This window comes from Acanthopagrus latus, chromosome 11, assembly GCF_904848185.1.
Source record: "Acanthopagrus latus isolate v.2019 chromosome 11, fAcaLat1.1, whole genome shotgun sequence".
In the NCBI taxonomy this organism is placed as follows: Eukaryota; Metazoa; Chordata; class Actinopteri; order Spariformes; family Sparidae; genus Acanthopagrus; species Acanthopagrus latus.
The window spans coordinates 25,995,713-26,021,627 of NC_051049.1; the positions used below are offsets into that span (position 1 = coordinate 25,995,713).

Genomic DNA, 25,915 nt, shown 5'->3' on the forward strand with positions numbered 1-25,915 from the left:
CGGGGACATAAAGCTTCAAACAATATAACAGCAGAGTTTAGGCTCCCTCATTAGGTCACATGAGTTAAAGAGACTGAACCGACATACAGGAGAGCGTCTGATTTATAAACCTGTCCTTGCTGGTGTTTGGCTGTCCTCGCCATCTCCCTTTGTCTGAAAAACTTGAAGGATGGTGCGTGGCTTTGTTCAGCAACATTAACAGTTTAACTCTGAAGTCACTCGAGCAGCTGTCTTCCCAGCTGATCGTCTTTGCCCGTGCAGCTCTCTGTCCTGGCCTCCGGACAGAAGTCCTTCCTTCAAAAAGAATCGACACATTCAGGAAAATCAGTTACGTGGTTTATCATTTTTGAAAAAGGTCTCATTGTAGGAAGAGCTAATGCTTCTTACCTGCTCACCTCAGGTGTCTCGCTTGTTGACCTCTCAGATTCTGCCTGTTGAGAGAAGAGTGTTTTAACTTTTGTGGAAGAAATATGTAAAAAGATAAAGGTCCTATCCACACATATTTTAAGGCATACAAAAGGTCTCTAATGTGTGTCTGAAAAAAATACTAATAACCACAATGAAATCCTTAAAATTGCCCCTACACATTCTCCCTCATGCCAGAAAATTACTTGAATTAATTGATTTAATCAATTATCTTATCAGATACTATTAGACTACTAATCAAATCTTAACATTTATGGCTTTCACTTTTATGAACGTCATATTTTAACAGAGGAGCTTCACTTGTACTCAACTGTGACTTTTGGATACTTTATGTTGACAACACTGCTGCTTTGGCACATGTCATCTGAAACAACATGTTCAGCAAGAATCACACTCTTCAAATGTGATACAGATGCGGATTCCATTGCGAACTGAATATGAAACTGATCAAATCATATGGTTGGAGTAGATACAAAGCAGCTGTGGTTTACCTGTGGGCAGTCCTGGTGGCCGAGGATATACAGCGCACCATGTCCAGAGATCCTGACCACCTGCTCTCCAGTCCAGCCTTCTGCAGGCGTGTCTGGGACGTACAATACTGTGGAACCGTGCAAACACTGGAAGCCAGACAACGTAAGATATAAATATGGACCAAAAAAATAAATGTAAAAAATGTGGAGGAATCTGAGGGGAACTATTAAATTTACTTTGTGGCAAGATAAACCAATTTAATTCTTAGACCACAATAGAACAGGGACTAAAGTAAATTTATATGCTCAAGTCAAACCACCTGAACTCACACTGACCTGGAGATACGTGAAGGAGAACCTTTGGCCAGCCCGTTTCACAAAACGCCCCCAGAAGAGCAAAGTCAGCCGACTCTGTATCTGATTGGCTGTCCAACCACAATCAATGGTGATGCGAGCGGTCATGCCCATGGCCGCTAGAGCTGCTTGTTCTTTGCCCTGTGGAACAGTGTGTCTGGAATAACAGAAAGGAATGTTTACTTCATTGAGATATTTTCATTGGATAGTCTAAAATATATCAGCATCGGCCATGTATGAATATGTCATCTGTCACCAGAGGCCATGGTCTCAAATTAACATGTGAAAACACTCATTACTTCAGAGAGGACACACAAGCTTGCTTTAAGAAGTATTTCACCTCAGGAGAGATGGCCATCGTGGTAAACTGGACTATATATCCTATTACATCCAAACTGTACACTAGAATATGTTTTTGATAACAATTTGGGTCAGAAATAGTAGTAACAGTTTAGTTAAGGTGAACCTCTACATAAAGAATGTGCTGCTTCATAATAAAAGCTTTTAAATAGCTAAATAATGGAGAATTGTGGCACAGCAATGTTTTTTTTTAATTTATGAAGAAATTAAATGCATTTGCCACCCAATTAATGGAGGCATTTTTTGATAGTACTGAGGGGAGGACAAGTGTTTCCTTTTGACCAGTACAAAAGCCAAGTGCGTCACCATTTAAAAACCAACTTCAAGCAGGCGGTTGTAATGGAAATGCAAATCCACCGGGACAAACTGAGTAAAGCCAGGCTGGCACATGTGATGGAAAAAGGCCGAAAGTGAAACAGAGTGTGTTCCTCCAAATGCAGACCACAAATGTGGCCTTTTTTCCTTTGTTTTTTGAGGATGCACCACTACTATCCTTCGTAGTCACATATCCCAAGATTCTTTGCACGCCCGAAAAAGAAGAAAGAGAGAAAATGGCGACATCACGCGGCATAGATAGTAACTTTTGCAGGCCTAGGCAGCAGAAATCATGACACAAGTGTAAACATCTGATGATGCAACCAGGAAATGCTCAAAAGGCTAGACCGTCCTATTTAACAACAGCTGACGCAGTTAACAAGGTCTCTCTGAAGGACTCGCCTTCCAAGACCTCAAAGTCCTTCAAGGGATGCAGACCCTGAACTGAGACACAGCAACTGCGTGTGTGTCGTTGCCTGTTAGTTTATGGCAGTAAAGTTATCTGACTGAGGCGAATAAATATGAATAATCCTGTGGTAAAACTGAAACCAGTTATGCTTCGTTGGCGTTGAGCACAACATTAGCCAGCCACCACTGCTGATAAAAATCTGGTCTTGTTCGCTGACTTCACCATCCCGGGAGTAGCAACAGATGACCAAATTAAACTTGTAGATTTCTCTGGTTTGAACATAGTTGGATACATTTGGGATAATATGGACACAACCCATCAAATCATATAACAAATGTCTGTCATTTATAAACATTTTAATGCAGAATTTTCACATATTTTCAAAAAGTAGACTAAATGTTTCCATAGCAAAATAAAGGATAATGGTCTTTATTCTAAAAGAAATACTATAAATATCATAACAACATTGCTCAAGTTCTCTAAAATTGCGCTTAATAATTGAGCTTATTCCTCACTGAGTAGCACCTATACGACAAACTGGAGGGATGATCTCACGCTACTGTAACACCTCTCACCTCTCCAGCTGTTCCAGATGTCCTGCTGGTAGACATATCACGTCTCTGACCACCAGTCCGGTCTTCTGCGAAGTCGGTCTCTTCCATCTGAGATGACTGACTTTGTCTGGAGATGTCTGCGGCACACAGTACAACATCACACTGTATCAACATGATGGATCCACCAATCAGAGTGCAGTCAGGGACAAACGGACGGGTCAATTAGATATAGGCCTATCAATAAATAATATCTTTTTTTATACACAATTTCTCATATTGCACAAGAATCTAAACTTTTTGTTTATTTTGCAGACGTCTCCTGCCCATCAACATGTTGTCCATGTAACTGGCCCCTGTGACATGAGACCTGATTGTACAATGGGTTCAGTGGGTTGCACACACAGGCTGACTGATTAGAGACAGATATATGTTGATTGATCGATTGAGCAACACACACATTTCCCCCCCCCATTCAGTCTTTGCTCAGGATTAGCACATGACACACTTCTGTAATGGCCAATACACTAAACCTGATATTTACATTTTTACTTATTATAGTATTGAGAGACAAAATGCTCAGAGGTTAGAGCGATCATCACTCAGTCTGATAAAATGGTTTAAGGCTCGTTGTTTGCACACATCACGCAGATGGGAAGTTGATTTGCTGATCAGGAAATGACTAAATGAAACCTGAGGTGACGTACGGGGTTCATGATGGAGGGATCGTCTGACTTTACTTTAAACACTCTGAGGGGAGGAAACACCTGCGTGGAGGGAAGCAAAGCAAGACAATGAATTGCTTTAAATTTCATTCGTAGGCTTAAGTTTCCACTTCTTTTTCACTGTATTACAGTAAGTGGTTCAGGATGGGATTCTTTTTCGGGAATCAGCAACCTACTTACTTACAATCCTAATTTCTTACTAACCTCCATCTCTATGTCAATGTCCTCCATGAATCTGGGGACCATGGGGCAGTTCTTGGCCTCATCCTTGGTGGGAGGCTCTGTTTTGGGCTTGACCTGCTGCCTGGATTGGGTCTGAACCTGCAGCTCTGGTTCCTCCTCGCTGTCAGGGACCAGCGGATGCTCCAGGTGTCTCTGGGTTCAAGAAAAGGAAGAGGAAGATGTTTATTGTGCACGAACATAAAGTTAATCCTGAGAAGTACTGTGGTCAATGGGGAGGGACAAATAAGTCTTTAATCCCGTCTGAATTGTGCCATGACCTACACATATACACTATATTACCAAAAGTATTCGCTCACCCATTCAAATGATCAGAATCAGGTGTTCTAATCACTTGGCCTGGCCCCAGGTGTATAAATTCAAGCACTCAGGCATGCAGACTGTGAAACAAGACATTTGTGAAAGAATGGGCTGCTCTCAGGAGCTCAGTGAATTCCAGCGTGGAACTGTCATAGGATGCCACTTGTGCAACAAATCCAGTCGTGAAATTTCCTCGCTCCTAAATATTCCACAGTCAACTGTCGGCTCTATTATAACAAAATGGAAGCGTTTGGGAACAACAGCAACTCAGCCACGAAGTGGTAGGCCACGTAAAGTGACGGAGAGGGGTCAGCGGATGCTGAAGCGCATAGTGCAAAGAGGTCGCCGACTTTCTGCACAGTCAATTGCTAGAGAGCTACAAACTTCATGTGACCTTCAGATTAGCCCAAGTACAGTACGCAGAGAGCTTCATGGAATGGGTTTCCATGGCCGAGCAGCTGCAGCCAAGCCACACATCACCAAGTGCAATGCAAGGCGTCGGATGCAATGGTGTAAAGCACGCCGTCACTGGCCTCTAGAGCAGTGGAGACGCGTTCTCTGGAGTGATGAATCACGCTTTTCCATCTGGCAATCTGATGGACGAGTCTGGGTTTGGAGGTTGCCAGGAGAACGGTACATTTCAGATTGCATTGTGCCAACTGTGAAATTTGGTGGAGGAGGAATTATGGTATGGGGTTGTTTTTCAGGAGCTGGGCTTGGCCCCTTAGTTCCAGTGAAAGGAACATTGAATGCTTCAGGATACCAAAACATTTTGGACAATTCCATGCTCCCAACCTTGTGGGAACAGTTTGGAGCGGGCCCCTTCCTCTTCCAACATGACTGTGCACCAGTGCACAAAGCAAGGTCCATAAAGACGTGGATGACAGAGTCTGGTGTGGATGAACTTGACTGGCCTGCACAGAGTCCTGACCTGAACCCGATAGAACACCTTTGGGATGAATTAGAGCGGAGACTGAGAGCCAGGCCTTCTCGACCAACATCAGTGTGTGACCTCACCAATGCGCTTTTGGAAGAATGGTCAAAAATTCCTATAAACACTCTCCTCAACCTTGTGGACAGTCTTCCCAGAAGAGTTGAAGCTGTAATAGCTGCAAAAGGTGGACCGACATCATATTGAATTCTATGAGTTAGGAATGGGATGGCACTTCAGTTCATAGAATGAGTAAAGGCAGGTGAGCGAATACTTTTGGTAATATAGTGTATGTACGTACTACGTACTGTGGCTCTCTATCCCAGCACAATTTGTCACAGAATACTTGGCTTTCTCAGTCTTCAAGTGCCCCTGTAAATGTCCAGTAGGGTTGGGGTCAGGTGACTGTGGAGGAAAGTCCAGTCAGGACAGTCAGGTCTCACTGGTCTTCTGTAGTTTTGCGAAGCTTATGAGGTGCATTTGCAACCAAGAAAACCTTGACTTGAACATATGTGCCTATGAAATTAAACCACAGGATGCAACATGGCCAGTGAAAAAGTGAAAAAAAGTGCCATTTTTAATGATATATGAAATGATAAAAGAAGTCAAAGATCTTATGTTACTCCATATATAACAGCTCTGATTTTCTCTAACATTTTCACATAAAAAGTTTATCAGTAAATCAAAACAAGTTTGCTGCAAGAAAGGGAAAAACTAGCGGAGTTCTGGGCATTTTTGAAACTGAAAGACGAAAAACATGATACCTAAACTTAACCAATCAGCAACAACTATTCAAATGAATAAATGTTTCAAATTATCCTTACTGTTTCCAGGATCTTCAGTATGAATTTTATCCCAATACAGAGAACAATTAGCCATAAAAAGAGTCACAAAAATGATAATATTTTGCACCAAGAGCAAACTTAATGACCATTGCAGAACATGCTATTGAATTTTCTATGAATTTAGGCAGGCCCTGTTAGTGAACACAGCAGTCTTGAGATTCCGAACAGTTTTCTTGCAGTTTGAATTTCTTCAAACTGACATTTACCCGGTGAAAGCAGTAATCGTCCTCCTCCTTCCACTCCTGTGCTGGTGTCACCACGCAGCGCTCCTCTGAGGAGAACAGCTCCATCTCGATACTTTCCCTGATGGCCAGCAACGCCGCCTTCCTCTTGCTCTTCATCCCTTTTGATGCGGATTTTAAAATCTCCTGTACTTACTTTTTGTTCTTCCCCTCCTATTCAGAGCAACCTCCGTTTTTGTTCTGTTTCTTACTCTCTTACTTTTTTGTGTTTCGTCTTAGGTTCCCGTCTGCTTTAACCTTTCCCTCTCACCTCACTGATCTCTCATCTGTAACGCTGTCCTGCCTGCTGCTGCTCTCTGTTCCCTCTCTAGCTCCAGTCAAACCTCCAAATATTCCTCAGGTGATGGTGGCCTGGCCTCCAAACCCCTAAACAGCTGAGCTTTCATTACCGCAAGCTGAGACCCATCAGAGTTTGAAGCTCTGATAGGTCTGCTCAGAGCTGTCCTCTCCGGGTGCGATTGGCTCTGTGCTCTGAGGCTCTCATTGGTGGAGAGATGAGTGAAATAGCTCTGGTTGGCTGTGCCGTGTCTTTAGAGTTACAACACACTGAGGTTTTTTTAATCATTGATTCCAATTTAAGTGTTAAGGTCTCAGATGGCTCATGTAGGCTTGGTAAAGACCTCACTAATGTCATTAATCAACACCTCTTTGCACATCATCTGTGGCCTGTTTCATCATGTATCTGGTGATTGAGTCACTTTTAATTGATCACTTAACACCATCTCCATGTTTGCTCCCAAAGTACAAACAACATGATGATGAGATTTAAAAAAACAAACCAAAACATTGATTTTTAGCCTGCAATTGGAATTATTAGGTGCCATAGCCCCTGAGATGATTCACTTAAATGTCTTTGTTAAGCTAAAACAGCCTAAAAACACCAGACAAAATGAGTTTGCAGGAGTTTGCTGAGCACACAGCATACCCTACACTGGTCTATTATCTAATCAGGTTTTTGAGGGTCAAACTAAAAACCTTTTCTTAGCAGTGAAGCCATTTTTCTCTGTGAAACTCCGATGACTCAACAAAACCCGCACACTGACTGATCTGTAATCAATAAAAAGTTCAAATTACTCACTTACTCTGCCTTTCTGAAACATCACAGATAAAGATAACGGTGGAATCTTTGCTGATTCAGATCCAATCAAATGTCTGCCGGTTCATCAGCTGTGAAATTATGAAACACAATAACAAATCAAAAGGATATTACAGGACAAATCATGAAACTCATAAAGGCTTTTATTCTTCCAAATTCTTCCAAATCAAAAGTGCTGTGGACTGAAATCTGGTGATGGACCCTGCAGCTCTTCAGCGCTTTAACTGTCAGGATTAAGGATTACATCACCCTTAATACATAAATATACATTTTTATAAGACCTAGACATATGAGCTTTTACTTTATCACCTAACCTAAAGTATATACATAAAATATTTAGAAATGTCTCTCTGCAGCGGTGAAAGCAGGAGGTACAAGTGTATTTTGAAACACTGCAATGACAACATGTTACATCACACATTGCAGAAACAGGAACATAACCTGCAGAGGAACCTAAAAGCACTTTTTAGATTTATATCTGCTCTGCATGACATACAGCAGGTCATACAGAACAGATCTGCTGAATCAGAAAAATGCTGCTGTTTATACTGTAGTTTGTTCTTGTGTTTCCTGCATATTCTTTTCTTTTCAACTTTGTCAATGATGTAAAGAAAAACAGATACTCCAGCAGAATGATTAAATGTTCAATTTAATTGCTTAAATGCAAAGGATTTAGGACTTGTCGTGCTGGAGGAGTGAGTCCTAAAACACTGAAATAAGTTTAGCATTTTTGCACTTCTGGTTCCCCTGCCTGAAGTCAATATGTTTTTTATATGGGTTTTTTCTTTTGGGGGGGTAAATGGCTGAATTAAGGTCTATGATCAACACAATCCCATATTTGATATTTATATGGGATATTTTCACATTTCGTTCTACAATATAAAAAATGTAAATGCCCCATGTCTAAATTCAAAAGCGTTTCTGTGTCTACCAAAAAGGAGGCTGCCAATAAGTGGTTAAATCAGACTACACAGGTTATCTGGGGCATTAAACAGAGACTCATCAACTCACTAGTCCATCTTTAAAGATCAGCTTTAGTTAGAAACTATTCTAACTCTAACTCTACAGCTTGCAGATTGTTCAAGTGTTTATAGCCTGGTGTTGATGGTATATCTACAGAGGGAGCGGGTCCTGTTATGCACCACCATGTTTCTACAGTTGCCCGACAAACAAACCAAACACTGGCTCCAGAGAGGGACTTTCAGTTTTCAGGTTGCCACTATGCAGCAGGGTGAGACGAGGGGTGTTCCAGACCTCACTAGATCCCACATGCCAGACTGTTAATGCTGAGAACGTAGTCCCAGAGGACAAACAAAGTGCTGGTCACAGCATTATGTTGAATCACAGCTAACCATCTTTTAGACACAGTTTAAGGATGATCCAACGCCACTGTTGAGGGTCTTTTGAGCAAATCACTGAGCCCATGACTGCTCCGGTGCACCGAGGACAGACTGAAGTTGTCCCTGTGCCTCAGTTTACTCAAATCAATGTCAAACAGACATCCAGTCATGCGTGTCAGGCCAGCAGGTGTTTCTGACTGCATGTCAACAGGTGGGGCAGAAAGTACGAGGCTGTGCCGTCGTCAGGTATCAGCTCCAGGAACTCTGCGGGGCTCATCTCCATGGCAACCACAACCAGCGTCTCTGTGGGCATGGAAACCAGCCACGTTAAAACCCAGGCACCAGAAAACATCAACACCAGAGCGGATCTCACTCTCGGACATTGTCTTGGATGTTTATTCTATTTTTGAGAGGACAGTCAATTCTTGGTGCTGAAGAGGGTCAGCACAGCCTAGACAGGATTTTAGACATGCCAGTGTCATCTTCCTCAGAAAATACCAACCAGACAACAAGAAGAAAGAACTACAAAAATACTAGTATAACGAGTATTATACACTGTAATGCATGAGCCATCCGTGCAAATTGTGGTTATTAAAGAGTGCTCAAAAGATTCAGCATTACAGTCCTACTACACTGTCTGACTCACAAGAGCAGTTTTAAAAAAAGGACCAAAATCGATGCCGTTCATATTGTCTTTTTTATTCAGTGTCTCTCCATCATTGTCAAAACCAGGCACCTATATTATCTGCAATGTATCGTAATGCTTGTCATGCTGTTGTCTATACGATAGTATATTTAAATGTTCCTATTATATTAATATGTTTCTCTGCCATGTTTTTTTTTTCCCATTTATTTATTTTTTATCTCAGTTCTTGGTTGTAAATGAGGTATTGATCTCAATGTGAGCTCCAAATTTAAAAAAAACAAACATATATAAATAAGTTCAAGTAAATATGTGATGCCTCTGGCAAATCTAAGTGTAGTAGTGACGTGGCCTTAAAGTCAGATCTAAGTACTAGGATAACAGAGTGGTTATGATTTAGGGAAAGTTTTTACCTTTGAGAGCAGCCAATAGGATGCCATTGTCTGCAGCGGCTCTCGTTCTGTTGCAGAGCTCAGGGAGCAGCTTCTGCCACCACAGCACCTGCAGAGACGAGACGGACAGGGTGACATATTTCAAGACTCACTGTAAGCATACAGACGCGACACAGTGAAAACACAAGTACCGCTCAGCACAAACCATATTTCTGTCTTGCAGCTGGTGATTGGCGTAGGCTATGATGGCCTGAGGACATCGGTCCAGCAGCTTTTCGATGCTCCTGTCATACTGCCCCCTTCTGGTGGCACAGAGGAGGTGCAGGCTGAAGCCCCATAAGGGTTCCTCTGACAGACGCTCCATCAGAGGCCCGACGGAGCCCACAGACAGTGATGGACCACACAGGAGAGACTGGAGACACAGGGACACGGGAAAAATTCAGGTTAAAAATCACAGGAGGAGAAGTTAGAATAAAGTGAGACTTTTAAAACATGAAATGACACTACATAAGGCAATATCGTTTTGATAATTTATCTGAATTCCGAGATAATCAAACTTGGGCCGGTTTTAAGAATTGGTTGCCTTCTTGTTTAGACAGTATGCAGTTTTATCCAAGTCACTAAGTCAGTTTTTAGCTGAACTGAGTAACAGAAGAGCAAATTTCAGCTTCGCATTTCAGCTGTAGCTTCTCTGTAGTTATCTACCTTTTACTCATTATGATTGTCCCATAATAAACTATAATTGACCATATATTTTACCAGGTAAATACTCAGTAATTAGGCGGCTAAATGTAGCTGTACCATTGTCATTTCTTTTTGTGGTGTAATTTGACACAAGATTGTAAACTCTGTGTATGAGTCAAAATTTTATTATTCAAGTCTTATTTCGCAACTGACTGCAGCTCTGAAATGAACGGACGCGAAAGTCCCTTTTCACGTCACTTCAGTCTAGATTTTTAGGCAGATGGCACTTTGTGGGGAAAGGGGGAGGTACATCACCAAGCGGGGTCTACAGAATATAGGTCTATATTGGCAGGTGGACACCAGATTTGTGCGGTCCATAGGTAAATTACCTGCAGTTTGTATAGTGCCTCCTGGTGCTGGGAGCTGGTAGTGTGAGCTGGACTAAGAACCGTGAGCCAGGGGTACAGAGCGCCGTAGTGGGAGCACGAGTTGATCTGAAACACACACAAACATGCTGCCCTCTTAGCAGGTGAGAGTGTTTCATACATAAAAAATATTCTTGGCAAACAGACAAAAAAATATATGTATGTCCTTTGTTGATTAAACATTTTCTACACTTGAGGAGAAAAGTGTGTTAATGAACAAAGACAGATAATTTCTATGGGTAAAGACAACAGCGGTCATTTTCAGCTACTGTACCAGATCGTCGGCGCTCTTCAGCGACTTGCGTCTTGAACGTGTGTTCAGATGGTCTGAGTGTGTATTAGAGGATGTGTTTGTCAGCCGGTCGATGTAGACAGAAGACAGTCTGAACAGCAGTTCCTGAATGACGGCGTCCTGTGAGGAGGCCATGAGCATCGCCTCCCAGAAATCCACCTGCAAGCAATTCTCACAGCCTAGCTCCTACACACACACACACACACACACACACACACACACACACACACACACACACACACACACACACACACACACACACACACACACACACACACTCTCATGTGAACCCTGATCATGGGACAGATAAGTGAGATTGTGTCACTTCTCGTCTCCTAGCACACACCTTGAATATGTGATCAGCCTGTTCCAGCTGAATCTTGTTGTTCTCATGTAGAGCTACCATGCCAGCCACCAGCAGCCCCGGCTGGGACTTTGCCAACTGGCGAGTCAACACTGTGGGGCAGACGCGTGTGTGCTGGCCTCCACCTCCACCGTGTAGCAGCAGCCGCGGCTCCTCGATGAACCCGTACACCAGCAGCATCTGAACACATTTTTAACTCTTATTTATGCAGGTTGTCCTGATACAATCAATAGTTTTGTAAAGGACACCTGACAAGCAGCAGCTATGATAAGTGACAATCTTTGTGCCAAAATAGTTGCCTCCAGGAAATGAATGTGTGAATAAATGCTGGCTAGTATCCAACAAAAACTGTTGAGAAACATGTGTTGAATGTATTATGTAACACAATTTCTCATCTCCATTCATTCAAAACGAGAACAATTAAGCCTCTCTACAGTTTCTGTCCAGCATACACCACAAGCAGCTCTGAAGGATCTTAAAGCACCTTTATGTAACTTTTTTTTACCTTAAAATAACAGCTTCAAAATGTTCAAATTCATGATAACAAAATTGTTGTGATATCGATGAAAAAAACTACGAAAAAACAAATCAAATCCATCTTCAACTTTGTTTTGTTGTGTGTTTTGTCTCCTTTTCTTGTTTAATAAGTTACCTTAAAAATACGAGAAAAGGTGGAGAACATGAACAAAGATGCACAAGGACACCCTGTATTATACATGTGTTATTAACACAATCAATATTACATTTCTATCATAGTTATCACGAATATCGCAATATTGCATCACTCCAAAATGCTCTTAATAAATGTTCCTATGAAAGCTTGTTTTGTGTAAAATGAATTATAAAAACTACATATCAGGTAGCTGGACTCAGCCCTCTGAATTAAGGAATAATTGCTTGGTTTTCCTCAGAGTAGCAATTACCACCAACACAGGACAAAACCTTCATTCATTCATTTAGTCCATAATGGAGATGTGAAAGCAGTCAGCCTTCATTTTCCCAGGAGATTTCATGCCCAGTGGCACGCAAAAAAGCACCATTAAAGCAGGGGTTTTTAGGGAACCAATCAAAGCGCTGCTGGTGCAATTATTCTGCAGTCATTACACTGTGCATTCAACTTTCACCTCATACTGATACGTAAAGAGAAAAAAACTTCTGTGTGCAGACAAAGTGCAGATGTCACACACCCGCACACATCCCTCTCTGACCTCTGCGTGTCTTTCCATCAGCTGTGTGTACTGCGGCACGTCGTCCATAAGCAGCATCATGGTCGCCATGGTGATTGTCAGCGGGACGGACACGCCGGCTGTGTCCTCCAGGCGCCGTAAGATCTGCAGCGTCCGCTCAGGACTGATGTTTACCATGGGCGGACTAGCACACACACTGACCAGCTGCGAGGGCTCTGATTGGCTGAAAATGTCTATGACCTCATCAGCTTCTTCCTGCCGAAAGAGCATGCTTTAACTCGACTGTCTCTCTAGTTTTCTTGTACATAAATGATCTTATTACGGATAACTGTTGAAACACATGTTTACAAAATAGCTGATGAACTGGCAAACATAAGAATGACAAGTCGACTAAATTCCTAATAATATGTTGTACACATTTTACAGGTTATATCATAGCTGTGTCAAAGTTGCTTTTACTAGGAAAGACCTTGTTGAAAACAGTGATATTTGTTTTTGCAGTGATTGACTTGTCCCATGTTGTTTATTCTTATACTACAAAGTAAAACTTATTTAAAATGGCTTTCAAACAGATCTTAAAATTCCTCCTGGTCATAGAAGTCTCACAAGCCTACAGGGATGTTTGAATGTACCTGACTGAGGCTCTGCTCTGCTTCTTCTAACAGGTAATGCTTCAGGTAAAACAGGAAGCCGGGGCCGTATGAGTGAGGGCTGCTGGGTAGTGGGCGGTTCCTGGCAATCACCTCTGTGACCGACAGAGCAGACATCCTGTAGTATGGCAGAGCCAGGTGGCAGTCCTTCTGACTCCCCCTTACAGAGCAGGTAAGAAATCATTTTTAGTCAATCAACAGAGAATTCATCAAAGACTCTGATCATCACTAAATCCATTATGGAGACAAAATGCATTGATTCTTGGCTGCTTTTCTCCCTTTTATATCAATTATACATTTTGGACTATTGTTATGTTTAAGCCCTTTATGGGATGTGTGCTGTTTAGTCTGAATCTGTGTGTTTACAATATATATATATGTGTGTGTGTGTGTGTGTGTTACCTGCTGAAACAGTCTCCCAGCTGTGCACAGTTCTGCCTCAACGCCTCCTCCAGTTCTTCCCTGTCTGTCTGCTTCTCAGATGGTCCGCCTGTGTCCGTCTCTGGAGACAACACGGGCTCTCCTTCAGTGTTTTGCCGCTGCCCTGTTTGAAGTAAGGAGGCTCGGAGGAGGAGGTGAGCTTCGCTGAGGAGGTGCCGCAGGCTTTGGGCCTGTGGGTTAGTCTCTGCATACTTCTGACTGTACTCAACCTGACAGACAGACACACACGATTCACCAACACACTGGTAAATATGAAGCCCCAAAGTCATACATGAGTAAAAGTACAGATATCATGTTACCTGTAATTGAGTAAAAGTCTTAAAAATGTCTTATATGTATACAAACTGTACACTGTGGGCCGACTGATTACTGGAGTCAGTATTGTTTTTATCTGATTGCATATGAAATAAATTAATTCAAAGATTAGCTTCTTTTGACTCTGATGCAGCATGTAATCTGCAAAAGCAACTAGTACTACAGCCGTCAAATAATTGTAATGGAGTAAAAGTACAACATTTGCCTGGAGTGGAAGAATAAAGTAGCAAAACAACTCAATACTCAGCAAAGTACAAAAACCTCAAAACTGAACTGAGGTACAGAATTTGAGTATTCGGTATGTACATGAGTTACATTCCGTCACTGCATAATCGTAACTTAACAAGTATAACTTTTAATAACTGTAATAACTTTGTTTTCTGTCTTTAGTCAAATTCTAAAATCTTGCTTTCTTTAAGCAAGTTGAAAAATTTCACCAAAACTTTAACAAACGCGTGGTCTGTATCTTAAAAAATACAGCCATTTGAAGTAGTCTTACAAAAAGACAAAAAGGTCTTGGTTTTATTTCTTTAGTCTTTCATGATCATCAGTGATATATGTACATACTGTATGAATACTGTATGAAAAAAAAACAACTGCCTTTCAAATTACCATGAATGTGTTTGTGAGTGAGTGTGTTTCTGTGTTACCATCTCTTGGTAAAGAGTGAGGGGGGAGACGGTGTCGACCACGTAGATGTTCCATCCGTGTCCCACTGTTCTGGTTTCTTTGGGAGACGAGATTGTCCACTTCCTGCTCCTGAGGTCAGAGGTTACACAGAGAGCTAACATGAAGCATAATCACACAGACTACTGTGTTTTCTTTCTTCTTCTGTGAACTTTTTTTGTCTTTACATTTTGTGTTCTGCCTCCTTGTTTTAACTCACCTTAGACTCAGCTTCTTAGTGTTCGGCTTGACTGTTGAGTGTTAATCTGTCATGTGTCTTTTGCAAAATCACATTTTAAACTCTCATTTCAGAGAGTGCAATATAAATTTAAAAAATATGTAACATTGAATTAGGTGCTGTGCATCAGGATTGTGTCAGTCCAAAAACTATGATAGAGCCTGCTCCTATTTAAAGTTAATTTAAAGGTGCAGTCTGTAAGAATTTTAGCTTGGCATGTTCAAAAATTAACTTAAATCATAAAAAGAATGCGAAAAAATACAAGTTTTGACGTTATAAAAAAAGATGTCTGTGTACAGAGATGACAACTGAAGTTAACGTGCTAACCAGCAAGCCTAAGCCCGTCCGTCCTTGTAATACCATTTCAGTCCAGAAAGCTAGCTGTAAGGCTAACTGAGCTAGAAAGCTAACTGTGGTAACCGTTAGCAGCAATTTAAGGTTTCCCTGGTGATATTCTGCCCCCTATCTGTTTGGAGTATGAATTCAACACGTGAATTCTTCACAGGTGAGTTCACCTTTAAGCTTGAGGAAAATAACGGCCCTGACATTAACTACAACAACTGTTGTTTGTCATCTGTGCTGTTCCTTTATCCTCATTGTCATTGTTTATAGGATGCAGGTAATACACTTAATACACACACACACACACACACACACACACACATGCACACACACACTTAAGACACACACGAACACTAAACTGAACATTGCATGTCAGGTTTTCCATGAACCAAGCTGAATAATGATTCCATGTGTGTCAGGACATTGCACATGCATTAAAAAAAACAAAAAAACCAAAAAAATAAATAAAAGCAGTGAGGACGTTGCATACTAGGATTAGGGGGGACTACAGCATCTGCATTACTACATTTAAGTATATTTGTAATTATCCATAATTTTGTAATATCGGATTAATGTACTTCAATTATCTTTGCTCTCTCTTATCCATCGTCGCTGATCCTACAAAATTGATTAAGGCAATCTGTGGGCTCTCTGGACTTCCGTGTTATACCGGAAGTCTGTTATTAGTTTATGTTTGTGGATTCCATTTCTAAACTAATGCCAGCTACTGCTGCTCTCCATTAGCGGAGCAGAGAACGGCACTGAGACAAGGCACACAAAAGCATGCATGACATCAAAGTCACATCCTATAGACTCAGACACAGAAAATCTGACTTGTTTGCCAATAAATCCACAGTTCAGCAGCATTAAACAACTTAAACAAATCCTCCACAGGCTTGTACAGGCAACTGAGAGATACAGGGAAGGGCTCATTTTTCAAGTCACGTCACAGTCCGCTCACATATGGCCAATAAAAATGTGAGATTGACAACCAAATAAAACACATCATCACCTTAAGTAACTATAGATTTTAGTTTGAACAATGTTGTTAACATTTGGGATAATCTAAAGTACGCAACTCAACAAATACATAACAAAGGTCTTGTCGTTTTTAGACATTTTAATGCAGAATAAGATAATAATAATAATAATAATCATTATTATTATATCTTGATGTTAACCGAACAAAAATTCTGTCCGAATGAGATTAGTTTATGAGCAAAAAGTCACACACACTGGCAGTAATTAGGCAGGTTATGGTTGGGTAGGTTTAGGGACTAAAACAGGAAGTGTTGTCACTTTTAGATCAAGCCTCTGAGCTTACTTTAGCTCCTGTGCAGGAGTTGAGCCTCAACTGCTCAGAGTTTTGTAAAGAAATGGGTCGAACTTTTATGCAATTATTTAGAAAAGTGATGATAAAAATGATAAATGATAAAGTCTCAGGAATTACAGGGAATCTGACTGCTTGACATTTTTCTTGAAAGGTGACAATTTGTTTGGTTGGATATGGTCAGATGTAATCTTGAAACAAAATAATCTTCTGTGATACACATCTGTGTGTATCATTTTAATAGTTTGCCAGTCCTCATATATCGGATATATATATTTACAATCATGGGAATCCTCATTACTATTATTAGTGCCATCACAGTAGATCCAATATTGGCTTTATAATTACATAATTTAGGCCTAAATCAAAACAATTTATTTTCTTAATAAAGTGGATAAAATGAATATTGAATTTTTGTATTTTAAAGGTGAAATAGAATCCATTATGTCAACGTCTCCCTTCCAAATAACAGCCAATCTAAAGATTTGTTAAAAACCATCTGTTTGAGGGAGAATTTTTCCTGGCGTTGCAGCTCGGCCCAGAAGTGACAACAGACACTGAAGGGGGGGGAGGGTTTGTCTTACAGGAAGGGACGTGACAGAAGGCTCTCCAGAGCTGGCGTGGTTGCGGGATCGATTCCCACCGCCAGGAAAATACCAGTCAGCATGGTGTGCTCTTTCAACTCGCTAAAATAACAACATACACAGTGAACAGGTTTATAAATGCATGTATGCCTGCACACACACATTCCCAGTGCTGATGACGTCCCCTTTTAGAGTATTCTGGAACCGACAGGGAGGAATCTAACGACATGTCAGATGAAACTTTTCAAACTAAAAGGCATATGATTGACACACTATCATAGACGTGTGTGTGTGTGTGTGTGTGTGTGTGTGTGTGTGTGTGTGTGTGACTTACAGGCCTCTGCGATGTGTGGCACGCTCGCTCTCCTCTGGTGTCTCTGTGTCAGCGGTGGACAGCAGGATGACATGGCAACCGTGGACACACACTGACCGCAGACCTATAAACAGCTGCATCCTGAGCGCACACACCTCCAGGCTGCAGGGTGGACAAGCCTTCACACACACTCACACACACACACACACACACACACACACACACACACACACAAATATTTGGACTTGTCCTCTAAATATCAAATATTCATAAAAGCAGAGAAATAGCAGAGAAATTCTACTGCTGGTTGACAAACCCATGTGTTTCCTTAATACACCACTAGGGGTCGCCAAAGCGTCACAGCCAAAAGCTTCACTGCCCTCACACAACCAAGCTTGGTTTGAAGCGTTATCACTGTTCATATGAATATATGAGATACTTAAAAACAAGAATGGTAATATAATATTTGATATCTACATTTATCTATTATTTCATTGTATTTATTTGGTTATTTGTCAAACATTTTTAGGGAAAAGAGCTGTTGTCGACCCCGTAACAGCTCAGGTAGTTTTGGTTGCTTGACAATGGTGACAACAACAGCGTGAATAAGACCTGGTATTAATTTCATGTACATTCATAATTATCAAAGACAACATAATAGATAATAATTTTCATAAATATACATAAAATACTACAATTAATCTGTTAAGGAATGATGATGTAGTCTATATCTTGTCAAAGCACATTTATTTACAAGTCACGTTCTCAATAAAATACGTTTTGGAATGGTTTTGTTATATATATATATATATATATATATATAACATCAAATATATATAAATAAATAAATAAATAAATAAATAAATAAATATATATATATATATATATTTATTTATTTATTTATTTATTTTTTTTGGATGTTCAAAAGTTCCCTTATCTAACATTCCCTACACAGGGAGCATGAAGTACTGTTCATGTACATCATGAAACACAATGCAGCTACAGTTGAGGAGAGTGGTGGGAATGAATCACGCAGTTATTAAACTGAGGAACCACAACGTCAAAGTCAAAGTCAGGCTCATACCTTCATGGTGGTGTCTATGTAGGGGTCTTCGATCCTGGCTGCTAATGCTGCACAGCGCACTGTGAAACACTGCAATGCACTCCTACCAGGCACACACACAAACCATGATACCAGCTTACTTGTATGAAAAACTGAAATCATGACATGTTCCATCTTAAATCTATAATCTTATGTCCACGAGTGAAGACTGAATGTTAGTTTTAATGATTTGTCATGACTGATTTTTAAATGTGATAATGATGTGGATTCTGTCGTATCAGTTGATCCAGTGAAGATATCACGTCAGACTACAGAAAAAAACAGAGGGACACAGACAGACACGTACTTGGTTATGACGTGCAGCAGGTGGTCTGCTAGCACCGCCTCCAGGACCTTCTCTGGGTACTGATAGGCTGAGAGAAGCTCAACGCCACCCTTCAGACTGTACAGGTAACCGGCCGTGGGTAGAGAGAAGAAGCAGAACACACATGCTGGTTCCTCCTGAGACACTGACTGCTTACCTGGAGAGCACAAGACAGAATAAACCATGGCTTTTGGATGAACTTTTCCTTTAACAGTGCACTAGAATATGGTTCTGAACACAGTTTAGGCAAGAAATAAGCAGTGCAGTACTACAATCATGATTTATATTTGATTGGCTCTGTCTGATTTTCCAGTTTGAGATTCATGAGCAGTGTGTTCAGATGCCACTTTTAAGTGTTGGTTAATAGGTAATAAAGTGCTTATATGATGCTGCTCATAACTATTTTAGACAACTGTAAAAAACTCATAAGGACTTTATTAATGTTTTCACTTGTCTAGAAACTGTTAAAATGTGCTTTCAAATGTCTTATCATCCAACATCATGTTTATGACTCTCATGTTAGATGATATTTTTAATGCTTGTATAGACATTAATGTTAGTAAGCATCTTATCAAGACATACAGGGGCCTATAGAGTGCTGCAGGAATGAGTCCCAAAGCCTTGAAATAAATGAGTATTATTACGCTCCCGGCTCCCTCTTCTCAAAGTCAACTGGTTTTCGGGTAAATGCCTGAAATAATGTCTGGGGTTAACATAAACTGAGGAGATTTATACCGGGAAGTACTTTGGGTTGGAATTTTAAAGCACTTAGGTTTTTCGTTAAGCGTTTGCGATGAGTGGCTAAATCAGAGCACAGAGGTTGTCTGGGACGATAAACATCATCATTCCAAACACAGAGATTCGTCTGCTTAGCTTCTTTAAAGGCAGACTTTAGCTGCAAACTGTTCTGACTGTAACTTTACACCTTATTGATTGAACAGTTATAGAAAATTGTGTATAGTATGGTTTAGTAAGATGCACAAATATACATCATCCCTGCAGCACCCTATTTAAAGGGCCATAATACAAATGTGGGTCTACATGTATATGCGTCTCCGTATCTCGTTCTGTCTGCTGTACTGACTGGTGAACAGCGGGCAGAGCTGTAGAGAGTGAAGTTGAGTCTCCTCTACACTGCAGCCCTGGAAGAAGTCTGGAGTAAAGCGCCTGCAAGACAGAAATGACACAAGTTAAATAAACCTCACGTAGCAAAAACACACAAGAGATCTGAAGATCAAGCTACCTCTCAGAAATACACACACACACACACACACACACACACACACACACACACACACACACACACACCTGAAGAGAACATACGACAGAGTGTACTGTCCTCTGTCCTCCAGTCCAGTCTTTTCAATGCTGACAGGGATATCACAATCTTTGGCTCGATCACCGAGCAACTCCTGGTGTCTTGGGAGGAGCAGGAAGTCAGCCTGGTCCTCTAGATGATCTGCTGCAAACATCACAAATTATTCTCAGGAACACTTTGTAAAAACCATCCTCGGTAAACACAGATCATTTTTGGAACTTTTGTGGAATCGGGTTGTATTTTTTTTCTTTTCAAAAAGAAGAAACAGGGATCCTTTAAGCAGAATAACACTCCATACTCATCCACTACAACAGAGGCTCAGAAAGGTGCACTATTTGAAGCTAAAGCATCAAAATACCAGTGAACATAGACATAGACGCAAACCTCTAGTTGTTTCAGAGCACTCTTCCTGGGTTTTAGGTTCAGACGATGCGTCCAGTTTCAGTACTAGCACCTCCAGCTCTGCCTGCACTGCCACATATCCTCCACACAGCGCCACCTAGGGGGAAGAAGGGGTTTGAGAGCCACCCAGTCCACAAGCTGTCAATTTTAGAAGTTTAGAGAAATACCTAAACAAAAGCCAATGCAAGTCTGTACTGCCTGTGAAGTTATCAAGAAATATTCATGACTTTTGCTTTCTTTATAACCCTTCTGTTCGAGGCATATTCTTATGATAACAATTTTGTTAACTTGTATTTGTTGTAATGTGTCTATGGAACAGTATCTGATAAAACCACAGTAAACATTATCATGCTTCTCATCATTGTACGTAACATCTAAACAAAATAGTTATACTGCTATATGACTGTGCAGCAGATAAAAAAAAAGACGACTGCTGGAATGTACCCGTTTAGCCTTGATTTTTGGTAGATGCAGGATAACGGAGCGTTCAAAATCCAGGATGGAAACGTTCTGGTTGGATGTTGATGTCTGACCTAAAATCAAGGAGAAGAGAGGTCAGTCGGAGGAGGATATTAAGGAAGAATCATCAAAGTAGACAATTTTTCTTTTCAATACAGCCAATAGCACCGGATGTGTGTTATCCACCTTGCCATACAGCTAGTGGTATGCAGAGAGGACACAGGCCCGTCTGACGACAGGGAATGCAGTATCGAGGTAGTTTGGGGTTGAATCTGCAAACTGAACCACTAATTTAGCTGCATGGCTAACCCAGTCTGGTCTGGATGTGTTACTTTGTAGGCTGCTGGTCAGCAGCAGTTAGCAGTTACTTTAGTAACTATATGTCCAGACCTGAGACAAAGCATCGAGAGGACAGCAGAGGGAAAACCAGAGAGTATTTCCTCAATAATATGTGATCCAGTAAATGTTGTCAACATTTTTCTCTCTCTGAAATAGAATTGAATTGACATTTTGACCAAATCGCCCAGCCCTCCTTAAAGGTACAGTGTGTAATATATTTAGAGTATTTAGTGCCATCCAGCAACAACGCTTCCTGGCTCACCCCTCCCTTTCCAAAGCAATGGAGAAGCTCCAGAATCTATGGCGGCCCTCATGGACAAGAAAACAGTATTTCTACTAATCAAACTGACCGTTACCAGCAGCTCTCTGAGAGGCACAAACTGAGGCGGCCATGTGCTAATGCTTAATGTTATACATGGCGGCATTTCTTTTCAGTGTAACTAATGTGCAGCTAATAAACATTGTGCACTGGACAGTGGACAAAGACCCGCTCCTTACGCGGATATAAACAGCTCATTCTAAGTTAATGAAAACACAACAACTCTTATTTTTGGCTGATGATACACTAAATAAAACAGACTTATGAATATCACATTCCATTTCTGCCAAGTTTGTTCTGCTAGATGACACTTACACACTGCACCTTTAATGACTATATTTTACTTTCGTTAAGTTACCTTGACTCTGACTGGAGCTCTGCTGGGTGTTCGGCCAGGTGCTCTGAAGGATCTGCTGACTCTGATTCTGCTGGGTTTTTCCCACCCCAAGAGACATAAAACATTATGCTGCTGCATCACTTAGTGTAACAACATGTTGTTTAAAGTAGATCACTGACAATGGCACAAACATGCTTTTCGTGAAAGGTAAACCTGATAGTAAAGACATCCAATAGATGTATCACTTCAATACTTTATCGAGGCTTAAAAAGACCTACTGAAACTTACATTTTAATGTTGCCGTCACTTCCTGAATTCTTACCAGTGTTTGCTGATTTTGTCTCCTCAAAGTAAACAGAACCAGAGTGTTTTCACAGCCGACCAGAAGGTCCCCTGTTACAGAGCAGCAGGCCACAGCAACAGGACGCTCTGACAGAGGGATCTCAATGATCTCCATCTGCACTCCACCCCGCACAGATGCCCCCCGCAGCAGGTGGCCCAACAAACGCACCCCGACACGGGCCTTGTCCTCCGCCTGCATAGAAAGCAAACCATTTCTACATAAAAAAAAACAAGACATTTAAAGGAGGCAAGATTATACTGCCTCCTATTCAGCCCCTTCAAGAGCAGTCTGTTCCTTGATTGCAAGATGGCAGTCGATATTTTCAGTATTCCCGGCTTCCTATCTAAAAGCATGGTCAATACCTGGTAGCGCCAGTTGGTGTAAGCCCTCAGGTAAGTGGCACTGTTCTTTTCCTCAATGGTCACCAGGTAATCTCCTGGATGTGAGTGGGGAGGTACAGAGGACAGCAAGGATGTTAAAAAATGTGATTATTTATCTCTAAAAAAAAACAAAACAAAAAAAACCAATGTAACTCTCCTGCTATCAGCTGCGACACACATATTAAAAGTACAGGTGACTTCTACAGGTGAATATTGATACTCACGTAGTTGCTGTTAACAATGCAAGAAAAGTGGGAATTTTTGTTTACCTATCTTGCTGTGCTGGATGCTCTTCACAGTGCCCATGGTAGCAAAGCGACAGATGAGAGGGCAGCCCTCCCGCTCCACACTGTAGGCCTCCACCTGGGTTCAGTTCAACACATCACACCAACACACAGTCAGTATATGCAGAAACCTCCAAAAGTGATATCCATTTAATGAGGAAATACAGGTTCTACCAATGATGTTAGAATTCTGTGTCAACATTTTCACACAAAAACTTAAACTTAAAATTTAAAAAAAAATGATGGTTTATAAAATTAAATATGACCTTGCATCCTCCAGTCGCCACCACAAACAGTGCTCCACCTCCACAGCAGACCAGCCCAGGCTCCTGCTCCACCTGAGACATGGAATGTAAATCAAGTTAAGACAGGTGCAACTACAGACACAAAGTTACAGCAACTTTAAAAGACAAACATGCATACCTGGACTATCTGCTGTGAGGAGAAAGGATGGCAGTTGTAGACGTGCACCATGTTCGGTCCACCTCTTGTGGAGCAGATTCAGTCCAGCGTGGAAACTGAAGGAAAAGCAGTGTTCTAGTGACCTTATATTTCTTTATTTAGGCTTGTGGTTTTCTAAAACTTCACTTGATATGGTATATTTACATGATGTAGTCAATTTTCAGATGTTAACATTTGGAATGCAGGATGTGTGAAATTATCCACTTTAAATCTAATTTTCTCAAAGAATCGACACGTCTATCGTCAGAAAATTCATCTGAAACTATTTGGATGATTGATTAATCCTCTCCCTGAGACAAATGTTCTCTTGTTTAAGCTTTTAAAATGATAGACGACAGAAAGTGAAGATCTTTGGACGTTGGTCTAACACAGCATTGCCCATTTCAGAACTTAATGAATGAGCACATGTAGTTAACAAGAATTTCATATGACCAGTAAAATAGAGGTGTGTGTGGTGCTTAAATGAAAATAAAACACAAACGAGACATCTTTCTTTGTCGTCTGGCTGGATAAGCATGCCTTCAACCACAAATATATACATTAGACCAACTGAAAGTTTCTGTGTTCTTTGGTAAAATGAACAATGAATGGCATCACTGCGTGATCCTCATGTCATCATCTAAAAACCATCATTAAACAACTTTATTTCACTTTCTTTTTTCGCTCCGTCTCTTCTGAAGGCATCACAGTCACCTCTGAAACCTTTTAACATAGCTGAAATCGTATTTTTCGGTGAAAATACAACAACATTTAAACGGGGAATGGTTTCCTAGCAGAAGGTGAAAGAAGGCTACAGCTGCCCCGTGAGTGTTTCTCTAATCGATATCACATGTCGCAGTCTTGTGAGCAGCTCAGGGTGTAACGGGTACCAATTCACTTCAGATGGATATATACTCTTCGTTTACTCACACTTTAGTAACAGACAGGCTGTAGCTGATTAAGTATTTAGAGAATGGGTTTAACAAAGTCGTTTAAAGTACCTACTTTGCTTTAAACTCTTCGGTTTCTTCTCTCTTCCTACTTCAGTATCCACTGCTGCAGTTTATTGATTTCACGCAGTAAAGCAGGAAGTGAACTGTCAACCACAACAACAAAGTGCCCGCCCACTCTCGATTGTCATTGGCTTCCATTCCTGCTTGCACTGCGTTTGACGTTCTCATTGGCCACCGGGTTGTTATAACAGGGTGGATATGTTATATTCTATCAATGCTGATATGTTATATTCTAAAAAAATTTTTTTTTTTTGAGACATTTATTTGTCAGTGTGAAGACTCGGGTGAAGTGAACTTTTCAGTGTTAAAATGACGTTGTTGTTTTTGTTTTTATGGAAATGAAGATTAATTCAATAATCTCGAATATTAAATTCCACATCTCCAGAGTATGCAGGATCTATGTCCTCCTTAGACTACATTTATTGTTTAAGATAAAAAGGTACAGACCACCAGTGTAAAAAATGTGAAGAAAAATAATAAAATAAGAATAATACTATATTGCATAATATACACCATTACACCAAGTGTTGATTGCCATATGTCTTTATCCTGCTGCAGGTGGATCAATTGATTGATCTAATTCTTGCGAACATTCTGTCTGCTCTGAATGTTGTGCATGTTATGAAATAAATTAACAAACTAAAGCCTCATATGTAGATAATAACTCCACATATGTGCATATATTGGCCAAATATTTCAGCTCCTATACATGATTCCGTTTTCCCCTCCCTCAACAAAACTCTTTTTTTAACCAAAGAAAACAGTTGGTTACAGTAACAGTTAGCCAATTTGTCTATTTTTCTTTAATTCTTCTTTGCACAACTGAGAACAGACAAAACAATAATCAAATTTGATGGAGCTAAGGTAGAGTAAAAATGAGAAAAATGAGTTCGGGGAAATTTGGATGTTTTAGTATCTCACTTCATTGTATATTCTGTGAGATATCTTAATTTTTATTTTGTGAATAGTTCTAGTCCCCTAGTATGCACATTCATATATATATATATATACCCATATCCCAATACCTCTAATTAATTTTGAATGGTGTAAAATCCCCCTATTTTGCACTATAAATCCATTATCCAAACCATTGTTTTGTCAGACATTTCACCTTGTTGGTGAAATCCTGCGAGTTTTTGATGTGGTTTGAGTGTTACCGGCCAAAGGATACAGGATACTAGCTAAATGCTTAATATACACACTGAATAATATACAAGATGTATATTGGCATTGTATTCAGTCTGTACATGTATAATATACACCTTGCAAGGTATACATTATACATCATACAGACTCTTATAATTTGACTTTTTTTTTGTTTTTACTTAAAATGTATGTATGGTTCATGGTTTGAAATGATGCATTATACAAAGGGTTCAGCAG

At 40.6% G+C, this 25,915-nt stretch overlaps 2 protein-coding genes across 7 annotated transcripts in view; both read right to left on the reverse strand.

The window, feature by feature from the left end:
* Positions 1 to 6,575, reverse strand: part of LOC119028558 — a 6,987-nt gene extending 412 nt beyond the window's left edge. The window contains exons 1-9 of one of the 3 annotated variants that reach the window (XR_005077745.1): positions 6,133 to 6,575; positions 3,815 to 3,985; positions 3,593 to 3,652; positions 2,910 to 3,025; positions 1,233 to 1,407; positions 918 to 1,043; positions 738 to 790; positions 388 to 431; positions 1 to 294 (exon numbers count right to left, since the gene is read on the reverse strand). The exon at positions 1 to 294 is cut by the window's left edge and continues 412 nt beyond it. Coding sequence is in view for 2 of the 3 variants with exons in the window: in XM_037114699.1 (XP_036970594.1) it covers positions 216 to 294; positions 388 to 431; positions 918 to 1,043; positions 1,233 to 1,407; positions 2,910 to 3,025; positions 3,593 to 3,652; positions 3,815 to 3,985; positions 6,133 to 6,267 (906 nt within the window). In the remaining variant the exon portion in view is untranslated. The remainder of the gene's footprint in view (positions 295 to 387; positions 432 to 737; positions 791 to 917; positions 1,044 to 1,232; positions 1,408 to 2,909; positions 3,026 to 3,592; positions 3,653 to 3,814; positions 3,986 to 6,132) is intronic. The other 2 variants (XM_037114699.1, XM_037114700.1) reach the window with 2 other exon arrangements.
* Positions 6,576 to 7,374: 799 nt separating this feature from the next.
* On the reverse strand, positions 7,375 to 24,654 carry hps3 (HPS3 biogenesis of lysosomal organelles complex 2 subunit 1). 4 transcript variants are annotated; one of them, XM_037114698.1, is made up of 24 exons: positions 24,525 to 24,654; positions 23,502 to 23,596; positions 23,345 to 23,416; positions 23,064 to 23,157; positions 22,777 to 22,850; positions 22,394 to 22,606; positions 22,093 to 22,159; positions 21,062 to 21,150; positions 20,600 to 20,714; positions 20,206 to 20,359; positions 19,982 to 20,064; positions 18,880 to 19,054; positions 18,555 to 18,636; positions 17,492 to 17,649; positions 14,648 to 14,756; positions 13,644 to 13,891; positions 13,224 to 13,401; positions 12,613 to 12,846; positions 11,387 to 11,584; positions 11,023 to 11,226; positions 10,713 to 10,817; positions 9,845 to 10,051; positions 9,661 to 9,748; positions 7,375 to 8,907 (listed from the first exon to the last, which is right to left on the reverse strand). In XM_037114698.1, the coding sequence occupies exons 2-24, from the start codon at positions 23,550 to 23,552 to the stop codon at positions 8,780 to 8,782; spliced, it is 3,126 nt and encodes a 1,041-aa protein (XP_036970593.1). In that variant the 5' UTR covers positions 23,553 to 23,596; positions 24,525 to 24,654; the 3' UTR covers positions 7,375 to 8,779. The 4 variants fall into 4 exon arrangements, with proteins under 4 accessions (XP_036970593.1, XP_036970591.1, XP_036970589.1 ...); XM_037114696.1 differs by having other exon boundaries at positions 20,206 to 20,356; positions 22,093 to 22,162; XM_037114694.1 differs by having other exon boundaries at positions 22,093 to 22,162.
* Between the last annotated feature and the right edge of the window lie 1,261 nt (positions 24,655 to 25,915).